The 14,251-nt window shown below is 46.8% G+C and overlaps 1 protein-coding gene and 1 pseudogene across 2 annotated transcripts in view; one reads left to right on the top strand and one right to left on the bottom strand.

Annotated features, from left to right (window-relative positions):
• Window positions 1–14,251, bottom strand: part of eIF2beta (eukaryotic translation initiation factor 2 subunit beta) — a 73,217-nt gene that overhangs the window by 10,830 nt on the left and 48,136 nt on the right. For both annotated transcript variants that reach the window (XM_070530364.1, XM_070530363.1), the window contains exon 8: window positions 12,745–12,830. In XM_070530364.1, coding sequence (XP_070386465.1) covers window positions 12,745–12,830 — 86 coding nt within the window. The remainder of the gene's footprint in view (window positions 1–12,744; window positions 12,831–14,251) is intronic.
• LOC139054929 (tigger transposable element-derived protein 4-like) lies at window positions 9,706–10,884 on the top strand (annotated as a pseudogene).

The following is a 14,251-nucleotide window of genomic DNA, read 5'->3' on the forward strand; positions in this document are numbered from 1 at the left end:
AATAAGGGCCGTGGGGACAAAAGCTATGGTTGGGCTTCTCATCAGTTGAGGTTACGTGGTAATATGTAGCCCACACTGCTGTGTGCATCTCATCCACATTTCCCGAATGTGATTTGAGCGCCCAACCATAATAACTTGTCAGCTTATTTATGAGGTCTCCTGTCAGGCGGCCCTTACCACTGATGCGCTCACCATTTTCCCCTTTCTGCTTCTGCACAAGATTCCGCAGCGCCGTTCCCATGCGTTTCTGCACATGGTTTGCGCAGTCTTCCTTTTCCACAGGTATGAAGCCGTAGACTTCTGCTTCATCAATGGCACTGTATGATCTGCTGTCACCATCGGAGAGCATGGTTGTGTACCTCAGGCCATGAAGGGAAAGCGAGCGCTGAAATAAAATTAGTGCTGCCTCCACCTCCATCTGGCCTGCCTTGGAAGACGTGTTCTTTTGGCATGAATGCTGTGACTTCCAGTGAGCATAATCTGGGGTTCCTGGTTTCGGGCCAAGCTCGCAGCCAAGGCAGAAATTTGAAAGGACAACATAGTCCAAAACATAGCCTGAAAAAAGCTCTATCACTGTGGCCACTCCTATGTGAGATGAATGTCCCCGAGTGTGCCAAGTGCCATCAAAAGAAACTGCAATATTGCCTGCATTTCCAAAATTCAGGCTTCGGTATACATTCTTCACCGAAGCGGCACACTTAGCCATATTCTCAGTGCAGGCACTTGTTGCAGCTGGATTTAGTTTTGATTTCAAATAGTGCTGATAGGTCTTGTTGTGAAGGCCTCTGTGCGAAACCCCGATAGCGGCAAAAATATCGTTAAGCACCGTCTGCCTGTTTCCCGTGCTCTGTATGGCACGCGCCGCGAGAACATTGCTCTCGAAAGGATTGCAGTTGGCAGTGCCACCAACTCGTTGCGAGCTCCATTTCGTGTCAATTTCGCTGCAGTTGCTGCACAGAACTTTCAGCTTCACGGCAATGCCGTACTCCCGCGAGTCCCATTCGATAGTCAACGCTCCGCGACACACTCGGCAACCAGCAACTTTTAGTAAACAGTTCACCATCGTCGAGGTCGACGATGGTGTACGTTTTTGTCGACGCACTTTCCAGACGAGGCTCGCTTGTTAGGCACTTCACCTTGCGCTCCGTCGCTGAAACTGAGGAGAGTTCCGCTATTTTTTCCCGTGCTTGTAGCTCGATCTGATCTCGCTCCACCGCCGTGAGATACGCCGTGTCGATTCTCGCGTGGTCCGGCCGAGTGCGCATCTCCGTAGCACACGCGCCCGTGACGACCGCCGCTCCGCAAGCAGGGGTGTGCGCTGTATGTTCACGGTCCGCCGTCAACATCGCGAACGGCACCGACGTTTTCTGTAGCACAGGCCGAGCGCCAACGCCGTCAGCCGTCACGATCGCCTCTTCCGGTTGTGCTGCACCCAACTCCTCGATTACACCGCTGTTCCGCGGCGTCTGCAAGTCCGCCGGTCCGATAAGGTCGTCAGACGTCACTGGAAGTTCCGGTGCATCTTTTCGCTGCACCGCGCGCTTTCTTCTACGCTTCCCAAATTTATGCACTGTACAGAATTTCCGTGCATGGTTTGGCATCTTGACTGATCACGTTCACGCTGAGCGATAGTCTAGGCAAAATGGCGTCGCCGGCGTGGACGCCCGGCGTTCCCGCGCTCCAATCAGAAGGCGCTATTTAGTCACGTGATGGTGGCGGACCAACAGGATGGCGGGACTGTCTCTCTCGTTGTTGCCTGGTTGCTCCCTCCTGAAGCAACCTTGAATGCCCGTTTTCGGCGGGAAAGGGAGCGGGAAGCACACGCTTTCGAACGAGACCAAAATGGCGGCGCTCCGTTGATCGGTTTCGAAACTGTGAGCGGTGCAAGGTGGGGCGTTTTCGGTGCGTCTTGCGGATGAAAATGAGCGTCTCGCGTGATAAATACGGCGTTCTTTTGCCCAAAGACGCGTTATTTCGCGTTAATTTTTTGTCGACGAGCGCGTGATGACGTCTAGATTGCGAAAATAACAAAACTGAAAAATCGACTTTTTAGCGATTTTTTCATCTCCAAGACCCGTGTACCCCCTTAACTTTAGGTGTACCCTACGCGTCTACAAAATTTGTCCAAACCGTTTCAGGGGCCCTTTAAGTGCACAGACACCGGCGTGGTCAAGTCTGTGGTCGGACCGTGTCGACATGGCAAAAGTATGTTGTATATGCCTGATTTTTGACGAAAACTGCTAATTTCATCCGCTGTAGCTGATAGTCTGTCACAGTCGCCGATTGATTTTCCGGACTCCAAAAATTCGGACATGCTCGCTTACTCGGTCTGCTCCGTGGCACCGCCATTCTCCCCATAGACCATAATGGGTAACAACTGCCGAAAGATCGGACACCTTGCAACCTCTCATCCGATTTTTTTGGACACTCCTTAAGCCAACTCGATCGAGAGCACCAAGCACCGACTCTGACCTCAGCATGGTTCGACTTGCTGAACGCCATTTTTGTTCTGAACGGAGCCCCCTTGCTGCCCCACGAAGTGGCGCTACTGCAAATCCCCACTCATCATCATTGTTTCTGCCTGGTTCGATATAGTGGTTCTACAGCAGTTCCAGTTTCAGCTTAGTAACGTATGTCAAGACAATCCAGCAGCTGATTTGTTTCTACTCGCACGACGCTGCGAGTAGGCCATGCTTTTCGTTTGTGCGACTGGTGTCGGCATGGTGGTGTTTGCTTTGTGTGCTGTGTCGAGGTTCCGGTGATCCAACGCGGCATATGGAAACATCGCGTGAAGTGTCTAATGGCGCGGACAGTGCCCGCGCAGACTGTGCTGGGGAATGCCGGCAAGCGGGTCCCGGGAGGCCTAATATTTGTCGCCTTCCGATGTGCTCCCTACCGACGCGGAAAATGTTCTGCTGAGACTTGCGCAGTGGTTGCATTGCGATTCCGGACATTGCCTCATTTAACAGTTTCACAGGTGCTGACACTGCTGTACTGACATGCGCAGAACTCGACGGCGGCGAGATCATTTGTCAGGTTTCTGCTGCACCGCCGGACGATGACCGAGTCAGAAGATGACGCACCATGTGCTACGCTGGTGTCGCATGTGGAGCGTGTACAAGCAGTGACTGTGCTTTCAGCCGCCTATAGTGACCATACGGCCCTCTCCGAGATTCAGGCTTATCTGATTGCGCGTAAACGGAACAGCGTGCAACGGTGCATTCACGATTTCTTCAAGCCTACTGCCGAGCCCAAATAAGTGTGTGGAAATAAAGGATTTCATTTTCCCCCCCTTAATCTGCTTTTTCGTACACCCATTTATTCGGACATTTTCGCAGTCCCTGTGAGGTCCGAACAAACGGTCGGCGACTGTATATCCAAAATTATGTTGTACACTGGTCTGTTGTAACGAGCGTAGACTGCATTTGTTTTAATTAGCTCAAAATAATAAAAACAGGACTTCAGAGAATGAAGGTAGTGATTAATGAATTATATTCAGCATGACTACTAATCTAAATGATAGCAGCACATAATTACATAGGCCAAAGCTTGGTTAACAAATGCTACAATTACATGTCTTTTGTGAAGTACCGCACTTGGGAAAACACGCTTACACAAACATGAATGATGAGGACATACACAGGCACTAAACAGCAATGATTGATTTATTGCTCAAAGATATGCTTCTTTAGTAAGCGCTTGGTAAGCTGCAAGCTGCGACAGCTGCATGGTGGGGAAATAAAATATAACAAATAGACAAAGACCACCATCACTGCGTGCACTCAAGATCCGACTCAAATGTCCAGGCAGCGGCGCACTTTTTCTAAAAATGACACCAAGGGGCAGCTGATACAAGTGTCCTCCACATGTCGGTTTCTATTGCCTTCAAAATTCCCCTTGTTTGTTTGTTAGTTTTGCTGTGCACAATCTGTTTTTGTCGGTGTGGGTGTGAGCAGCCACACTATGCAATGAAAGTGAAGGTGTCTGGCATTTTTAGCTATGCAGTGATAGTTGCGCTTTGTAAGCGTCGTACAGCAGAACCTCATTAAATTGGATTTCACGGGACCGAAAAAATTTCCGAATTGACCGAATGTCAAATTATGGAGGACATAAAGAAAACAATAAATGCTTACAACGTCAACACACTTTTATTTACTGAATGAATGAGCCAATCCTGTTTCTATTTTGCACAAAAGCAGTGTGCAAGCTGCAGCTCTCGTCATCTCGTGGCTGATTAGCACTCGCAGAGACGAGAAGCCTAGCAATTTCCTTCACAGCACAGCTGCGGCGCGCGTCTTAATTTGAGACAGGTTTTCTTACTACTGCACGCACATACCGATCACTTCTTCACCAGTGAGTTTAGTTAGTTTAGTTTAATGGCGCAAAAGCAGCTAAGGCTATGCTGCGCCAAACACGAGGTGTTCTAAAATACAGTTTATAAAGTGAAAGACTGAGTTAATAATTTATATTTTATGTAAAAATCCAGTGTCGTCTAAAAATTTACGGACGTTACAAAATGGGACTAGTGGATCATTGCCTAAAATTAGAGCAGGGTGTAACGGTATGTGTTGTTCGTACAATTTGTGCAAGAGTGCTCGTCTGTGTGTTTCAATCTGCGTACATGTGAGTAATATGTGCATAACTGTTAGTGGCTGTTGACATTTCTCGCATGTTGGTGTGTCTTCTTTCCTAAGTAGGTAATTGTGTGTGATGTGTGTGTGCCCGATGCGTAGTCGGCACAAAACTACTTCGATGAACCGTTCCTGATGATAGCATGACTTCCACTCGCCAACTATGGGTTTCGTGAGATGTAGCTTGTTGTCGGAACAACGGTCCCATTCGCGTTGCCATTTTACCGTTAAGGTTTTTCTAATTGCGCGGATGCTATCTTTGTATGGGAGTGTTGTGTTTGTAATGTCTTCGTGTGCTGCCATCAATGCATATGTATCAGCTGCTTCGTTACCCAGTATCCCAACATGGCTTGGGACCCAGCAGAAACGAATTGACCTCCCGTATTCATTAAAAGCCACCATGTTTAAAATGTTTCCAATCAGGGGTTCACACTCAGATTTCAGATGCAGTGCCTTCAGTGTGCTTAAAGAATCTGTGTATATGACTGCATTTGTGTGTTTATCAGCGATAATTTTTTTCACAACAACCCATATGGCGAAAACTTCGGCCGTGAAAACAGAGGCATGTTGTGGCAATCGAATACTTTTCACCAGTGAGCTGGTTACTGTCCACTGCGATGTAGCCGGTGCTTCTCATCATCGAAAACTTGTCAAAACGAAAGTACTGTTTGCCGCAGACGCTGCAGACGAAACCGTGGCCGCTGTCAACATGATCATGGACGGTGACCTTGTGGTTCTGAAGGCATGCGGCCGACGTACGCACCGAGTCAAAATGAAACCAGCGTTTGCTGCAACTGCAGATGAAACCACGGTCGCTGTGACACAATCATGAATGGCAACTACGCAGTTATGAAGGCACGTGGCTGATGCGTGTACAGAGTCAAAACTGAACCGCTGCTTGTCGCAACCTCAGTGGACAAAATGGTGGCTGCTATCGACGTGATTATGGATGGCGACTATGCAGTCATACAGGCGCGCGCACCAAATTAAAGTGAAACTGTTGACCGTGGCCGCTATCATGGCTGTGTTCCAATTCTCGCTGTAAACGGCAAAGTAGATGGCTAAGCAGACAGCGGCCATCTTAAGTCTCGTTCCAATTCTCACGAAGACGTCGAAGTAGACAGCTTCACGAAGACAGTATCGAAGTCAAAAACGATGCAGGCTACTTTCCTGTCCAAATGACACGGCGGCTGAGCGGGACGCTTGGAAAGCCTAGGAGAGCTTGAAAGGTAGTCTCTGCACAAGAAAACGTAGACACGCTATCCTATGCCCTTTAATATAAGCTACATCGTGCTTTTCATAGGTTTGCAGGTGCAAGGACTTGAAATACAGAAAGAATTCCTGCTTTTCTCAACTTTTCTTGTCAGCGCGAGGTGGCCTCACGTCGCAGAAGCGTTTTCCATGGGTCTTCCAGACGGCTCAAAACACATTCCATTACATGGCCTCGAAACTGTCTCCGATGCTGCCCAGAATTGGAACACACCCCATGTACGCAGTCATGAAGGCATGTGGCCAACGCAGTGCTATGCACTGCGGTAAACGCAAGAATAAAGGCTTTAGAGGCACAATAGGCACGAACCTTTCTGGCATTGGCATCATTGACGTACGATTTCCACTGAGGACTATGGTGATGCGGACTTCGCTGCTTTGTTTCACGGGACGCTAACGCCAAGCTCTGAGAGATGTCCGAATTAACCAATGTGCAGCCATCTATGTCCAAATTATTGAGTTTCATTGATTTAAATAATACATACGCCTATTATCTGAATTAACGATAATCTAATTAACTAGATTTTATTGAATTATGCCATTTCCTATGATTTCTTGGCACCATATTTTACAATCTTCAATTTTACAGTCGACGAGAAAGATAGTTCAAGGTGCTTTTGCCAGTTTCAGTCAAGGATAGCCTAAGGCACAAGCCTTGTCCCATACGAAGTCCACCATTGCATTTGGACACATCAGTCAAGCTGCTACAAATATTTATGTCATGACACCAAAATCTCTTAATAGGCTACAGTAGCCGACAAATTTTTCGGACTCCAAAAATTCAGACTTGATGGATATTTCAGACTTCATAAATGCACCATCAGGGTTCCCATAATGCTAATGCATTTTTGCAACCAATTTTTCAGACAAATTTAAGCCTCAAAGTTCGATTTTCTGGACTAAACCGCTCATTCCGAGCCTTGCTACCCGATCTTGCAGGCTGCCATGTTGGATTTTCGGCTGGCTTAACCATACTTGGGCTTCCAGTGGCCCGTTCTACAGCCTCTAAGATTGGGAGGTGCACGCTATTAATAGGGCTTTTTTTTAAAGCTACACTTTGTGCAGGCTCATGTAGACAAGTGTAGCACTGGACAGAGGCTATGACATCGTGTGCTGCACTTGGCTCGCTGGGCTGTATGTAGCCAATCAAAGCAAACAGCGCGCTGTCCTCTGCATCAATAGACAAAACGCACCAGACTCCACACTTACTGGCTGCGTATATGCCCTTATCTGAAACTAAGCGCCAATGTACGAGTTTCCTTTCACCAGAAAACAAACTCCACTGCAACCTTTGAAGGTAGTTGACCAGCACAGCTGTGTTGGCTGGCATGGGGGTACGACTGCATGTACAACACAGAGTTACACGGGCACGTTTTGCAGCAAGAATCGCTTTGCGTGTTGTTCCTCGGATCGTATTCCATTGATTTCGGAGAGATTGTTGTGAAACCATAGTCTGTCGCACACCCAGCAGCTCGATCCAAAGTGGCAGCCCAGAAAGTCTCTCCAAAACCTCGTGTTGGCACCAGCGAGGTCGCTACGGCCATTATCATCGTCATTGTCTAAACACCGTCTCTTGCGCTCGGTGTCGCAGGCACGCGCTTCTTCCCGGGCAGCCGGACCGACCCTGACATTGGCGGTTGCATTCAGTGGCAAGGGCGCGTTCTCTCACTGCAACACGACATCTATGGTCACAATCCCACCACTGCTCTCGTATTAGCTCCTCATACATTTGCCGTTCCACGAGTGCACAAACCACTCGCGGCCATCCCATGGCAACGTCGGAGTGTAAATTGGCTTCTATCTCCTTATCTGACGGTCACAGACACGTGGTTTCAGACACAGGTGGCTGCTACAACCGCGCTTCGATGCGAGAGCATTCTCTGTCCCTTTGCGGTTCCACGTCGGAGCCAACTACATCACAGACACGTGGTTTCAGACAGGTGGCCGCTAAAACTGTGCTTCGATGTGATAGAAACAAACATTCTCTTTCCCTCATTCTGTTTTGCGCTCGCCTTGTGGAGGAGGGGTTTCTGCTCGCTAACAAACGGTTTGCTCTAGCCATAGGCAGCTTCGATGTAACAAATTTAGACAAACCGCAGCTAAATATATGGTGAATGCGCAGTGCACAGAGACAACTTCTCAATGCGTATAATACAGCATGAAGTCTGAAAAAGCCTGCACCATCCGTGAGTAAGATAGTGCTATCTTCTTGGAAGATTAGCTACCCTTCCTCTGTAACACATGGTCACTCAAGCACTGCGCTACTGTCTTTGCAGCGAGTATGCACTATTGTCACTATAACAGTCCTGACAGTATCAGACAAAATGGTGCCATGCATTTGCAACGCCAGCCTGCTTGTTCGTCGTCTGCTGCCTACACTCATCAAAACCGGAGTGCAGAAAGTATTTTCATGCTACACTACAGATATGAAAAATGGCTTCGTGTAGGTGGGGGATCTACTTTTCTACACCAAGCAAAAAGAATGGCGACTTCCTACACTAGCTATACTCGTGCAGCCTGTGTACCTAACAAAAGAATAGCCCTCTTTCCAGGACCGATCGCTCTCAGCATAGCTGGGCAAATGTAGAATTATGCATCCAAGCACATCTGTCAGCATTTTTGCAGATTGTCTTTATGACCTCCGCAGTGAAGGAGACTAGAAAGAAATCTGTTGTAAATCATATAGCTCTGCTCGGTAATGCTGGATCAATACGTCTTCAAGGTGGCCTTCTTGGCGTGAACAGAGGTTTCTTTGCTGCCGATGTCAGCACATTATGACCAAGGAAAGTGCGCACTCTAAAGATACAGCAGCTGACCGATTTTTTCAGACTCCCAAAATTCGGACTCGATGGATATGCCGGACTTCATAAATATACCATCAGGGTTCCCATAGAGATAATGCATTTTCGCGACAGATTTTTTTGGACAACATAAAGCCAGAAGTTAGATTTTCCGGACAAAATCTGCCAAGATGGACCACTCTATGGGTCAGGGAGGACGCCGTTTTGAATCTTGAGCCGGCTGAGTAGCTTTGGATCAGACGTGCAATGGCTCAGTGTAGTAATTTGATTAGCAAGTATAGGAGGCATCCAAATCCATGCGGCAACGGTGGTGGCTGTTGTAAGAAATGCAAATCTTAGAGGCCATGCTTTTGCCTGTAGCCTGCAGCGGAAGCGATTTTGAGAGCCGGAAACCGGTCATACGCGGCCAGTTTTGGACACCACCTATGAATGCCAGGTGCAGCTCACGATAACCACCATCATCAGTTTTGCCTCAGTGTCACAGGTGGTGTCACGCACGTTTACGTCCAGCAGTGATCCACCGGCTTTTATCCAGTACAGTGCAACTGAAACCATCGCCTGCCATCACTAGCCACAGTACAACATATCGCTATTTCAGGGTGTTGCGACCGTTCATTCAGCGCAACACCAATGTGTTTTCGACGCCATGGCCCCTGCTCTTCACCCGCCTCCACCGTATGCGTCGGAGAAGCGTGGAAAATATTCGACCATGACGCTGGACAAGAAGGCCGCCATCATCAGGCTTACCAAGCAAGGACGGACCCAAGTCAACGTAGCGTAGGAGTTTAATATCTCCAAACAGACCTTGTCTGATTACATGAAAAACAAAGAAAAGATCTTGTCTGCAGTTGACCAGTCGCACTGCATAACTACAAAAAATGACCGGAAAGGACAACATCCGAAGCTTGAAGAGGCCCTGCAGCTGTGGTTGAAAGGAGTCCTAGCAAAGATTACCCATTTCGGGCAACATGCTCAAGCAGAAAGCCGTGACGCTCGCTTTAAAAATGGACATTCAGGACTTCAAGTTCACCGTTGGGTGAATCCGTGGGTTTAAGAAAAGGCAAGGAGTCTCAATAAAAGTTTGCGGGGTAAGCGGCGCCGTTTATCAATGTACCGTCACAGATTACTGGACGAGTAAGTTGAAAGCTCTGCTAAAAGAGTATGCTCTTGCAGACACTTTTAATTGTGACGAGACAGGCCTATTCTTCAAAATGCTGCCACACTGTTCACTTTCCTTTACTAATGAGGCCTGCACAGGGGGGAAGCATAATAAGGAGAGGGTAACTGTCATGGTCAGGGCAAACACGGTTTGCATCGAGAAGCTGCCCCTTCTAGTTATGGAAGGCAAAAAACCTACGTTGCTTTAAGGGTGCGAAGAACCTGCCTGTGTGGTACAGCAGTAATACAAAGGCCTGGATTACACAAAGCTTGTTCGAAGATTACGTCTGCCGTATGGACCACACGTTTGAGCACAAGAAGAGGCAAGTGGTAATAGTCGTAGACAACTGCAGGGCGCACGCACTGTAGACAACCTGCAAGCTATTCGTTTTGAATTACTGCCGCCGAATACAACGAATGTGCTCCAGCCGATGGACCAAGGAGTCATTAAGAACTTCAAGGTGCACTACCGGGCCTGTTTACTTGGCCGCACACTTATGTGCTTTGACAATGGGAAGATATACTCCGTTTAACTGTTCTCGGCACTCGGCATGCTGGCGGATGCCTATAAGGCTGTTCAGCCATCGACAATTGCAAATTATTTTAGGCATGCTAGATTTTGCAACTCTGAAGAGCCCGTGACCGAAGAGGCAAATGGCACCGCTGAAGATACCGACACCAGCGAGCTGCTGATTGCCGACTTGCGCAGCAGTAGGATGGACCTTCCCGCTGCTGTTATTTTTCACGAGTTTGCCGCGATCGAAAACAACATACAGCTGCGCGCGCAGCTCATGGACAACAAGATTGTGTGCCAGGTGACTGCACCGCTGCAAATTGACTCGGACTCCGACGACGACACTTCTGGCCGCCCACAACCATCAACGCAAGACGTTGTCAACGCTCTAATATTGTTGTCTAGAGCGTATAACGAGAACATGACGTTTGCACAGATGCAAGCAGATGTCAATACAAAAAACGGGAATTTGAAACAAGGGACCATCCGCGATTTTTTCAGTCCAGTTTAGCTGGAAACAAGTTCAGTTTTGCGACTCAGATTTTTTTACTGTTCTTTTATTTGGACTATTTTTCGGTCCTCTCCAAGTCCGGAAAATCGTTCAGCTACTGTAATCAGTAGAGCTCTCAGGTCATGCAAAAAGATAGGCAGATAAGCACGCACGAGGAAGGAGACCACTCAACGCCGTAAACGAAACTTGCTGGTGAACAGCCACGGATGTTCCAGGTTGACTCAAAATATTGTCACCATCAGAGCTTGAGTCTGCTTTGCTGTCATCTTCCAAATCATAACTCGAACCTTCATCACCAAATTCAAGTGTAGGTCGCTTTTCTTGTGTCACAGCCACACGGGGACCACGCCACGGGAGTGACTTTCAATAACTGCGTAGTGACACTAGCAGCGTCACTTGCCGGCATTTTACGAGAGAAGCGAAACCAGAAATACACTTTGGTGGAATAAAACGACTCGAACTACAAAACCAAAGCTTACTAGTGAACAGCTGGCATCATTTTTGGGTAATTATCACTGCTCAGCACTGTCGGATGGCAAGGCAATTATCACTGTCAGATGGCAAGGCCGGCGATATAATTTAGTTCTTGACTTGCTGGGAGTCATTTGACTACAAAAATTTGGTGCTAGCATGGCGTAATTGTGAGCAGCATGCTTTTTTCATTATGCAAAATAGAAGTGAGGTGTGCAGACAGGACACAAGAGTAGAGAAGTTGACAACATGAACGCCGACTATCAACTGAAGGGAGCACTGAGGCAAAAAATGAAAGAAGACACAAAACTCATCTGTGCATGCTCAGGAATGGTAACACCACGTGTCAATCGGGTACACGTGCTGGTCTACGTGAGAGATAACTGTTAAGGCACTTAATCTCTTCCTTATGTAAAGTAATCGAAGGCTGACTCACGCACGCACTTCCACCATTATAGATATGCCATGCCTCTACCATAAGACGCGTATCTTCATTCTTATGACTGTACAATATCGCGCATTCATCTAACTCTGGCTTGCAGCCACATTGACAGCCACGCCCCTTTTTGCTACAACATATGCTCATTAGTTCGCAAGAAGTTCTGCTAAAAATCACATCGCCAGAGCGGGAAAATTTAAACTGATTCTAAAATTCATTATACAAAAAAAAAAAAAGAGGAGGTGAGGCATGCAGGCAGGACAAGGGAAGTGGACAACACGAACGTCTGCACGCCTCCCCCCCCCCCCCTTTTGCATAATGAATCCTTACCAACTAGCTCGGCTTTCTGAATGTTGGCATGCCTCACATCTCTTATTTTTAGCATAATGAATCCTTACTAACTAGCTCAGCTTTCTGTCATTCTAATGATTCTTAAAGTGCAGTGCCTGTACTAACTAGTGGGTGACCTTGAGTGGACAAGAAACGGCTCCAACGTGTCAAAATCGGCGATTTAGAGCATCGATCACCATTGATCAATTTGAATAGGCATGGTAACGAGAGTGTTAAGCCGCTCTAAGCCTAATAACTTATTTTTTAGGGTGAACGAGTTTTTCGGACTGTGTGATGTTTTGGACTTTTTTTCGGTCTCCGCGAGGTTTGGAAAATCAGTCTGCAAGTGTACCTTCTAAGCTTTCCTTGTTTACCTTCAAAACTTAAGGGATCGTGTTCAAAAGAATGGGCAGATTATGATAAATACATGTCATATGTATATGTAAAAAAAATTCTGCAAGGTCAGAGAGGAAGTTGATTGGTTATGTCAGATCAAACACTAGAAAAGAGGCATTTTAGCATGGGAACCTGTCTCCACAGGTGGTTTTAGACAGACTTTCCCCAAACAGGACAGCAGCTGCAGCACTCATGTATAGCATTTAAGCAAGCTGATGACTTACTTATGTATCGCCTGAGCACATTCTCTATCTGTTTCTGTTGGAACCTCCCCTTGATGATTAGCTGGTTATTTGCATCCACAGAACCACTGCAAAAGGTAAAAGAACAACAATGAATATGCCTTCTGATGTATCATAGCATGACGCAGAAGACAATGCAGAACAACATAAATGTAGTGATGAAACAATAAAGCATCTTAGGCTCACACTTTCTAAGTATAAAATGAAGGGTGGTATTTTACATGTTAAAGTTGACCTCTACACTCCCTTGTGCACAAATGAACATTGATCTACTATGCTAGGGGAGACACCTTTACTAATGCATCATGACATACCTTCTGGAAGCCAATGAGGTCAAATCTCATCGTCAAACATGCTCGCGTGAGCCTGCAAGTGAGGCTGCTAATGAAAATCCCGAAAAGCAAAAAGATTTAAATCAATGTACAGTAAAACCTTGTTACTACGAACTCCACATTAACAATATTTTCAGAAATCCCCTGCTGACTTTGTATGGTTTTAATGCAAAAAAATTTCAGTACTATGAACCTCAGAATAACGATCGTTATTCAGTTACCCTATCATGTTAAAACCTCAGCACTACGAACTAATATTCTGAAATCTTAGATTTCCATGTACCCTTTCAAGGCAGCCAGAACAATAGGCTAGCAGGCAACAAGGCACAGAAAGTTGACGCCACAGTGCATGACTTTGGAAGACCAGAGATTGTGTCGACACAGGAGAGAATTTATTGCATAGGCGACGACGCATCAGGTTTTGCAAGTGCGTACTGCGCCCACAAAAGTGTCGCCTAGCAACGGCGGCTTGTCTCTTCCTTCTTTCACCCTTCTGCGCAGGCCTCTTTCTTTCGCACTTCTTTCTGTGCCCATACTATTTTTTTATTTAGTACATACTGCAGTCCGAAGAACAAGTGGGGTGGGAGGGGGGGGGCACAAAACGGGACATAGTGAACAAGTTATACAAAAGCATACGACAAGCATTACCACTCAGACAGGCATAGACTAGACAACAAAGATACGTTGGGAACAAAAATTGTACAACTCCGTGAAATCAATTTTATGCGCAAAAAGACAAAAGCAATCGCAAGTTAGTTCATGAGCTGTCAAAATATAAACAAGCGTATGGCATTGTCAGCAATGAAGTTTGCCCGAAATTATACGTGTGGCTTTCGAAGTCAGGAAGGCCACGTTCTGAAAAAAACATTTGGAGGAAGTGCATTCCACTATTGATGGTTCGCGGAAAAAATGAGTGTTTGAGAAGGTTAATATGTGCCAAGTATGGTGTCAGGTCATGATTGTGACTATGCTTGGCCAGCCAGGAAAGTGGGAGAAAGGTATTTACCAGGATTGATGTTAAACTGCCGAGTGCGGAGCAAGAAAAGAAACCTTAGCCTGGCGATAGCTCTACGCTGTTCCAAAAGTGAGATGTCGTTACTAGCCATCAGTGAAGACTAATCATGTTTGTGACTGGTATTCTAGATGAATCTTGGTGT

This window comes from Dermacentor albipictus, chromosome 1 (genome assembly GCF_038994185.2).
Source record: "Dermacentor albipictus isolate Rhodes 1998 colony chromosome 1, USDA_Dalb.pri_finalv2, whole genome shotgun sequence".
Classification (NCBI taxonomy): Eukaryota; Metazoa; Arthropoda; class Arachnida; order Ixodida; family Ixodidae; genus Dermacentor; species Dermacentor albipictus.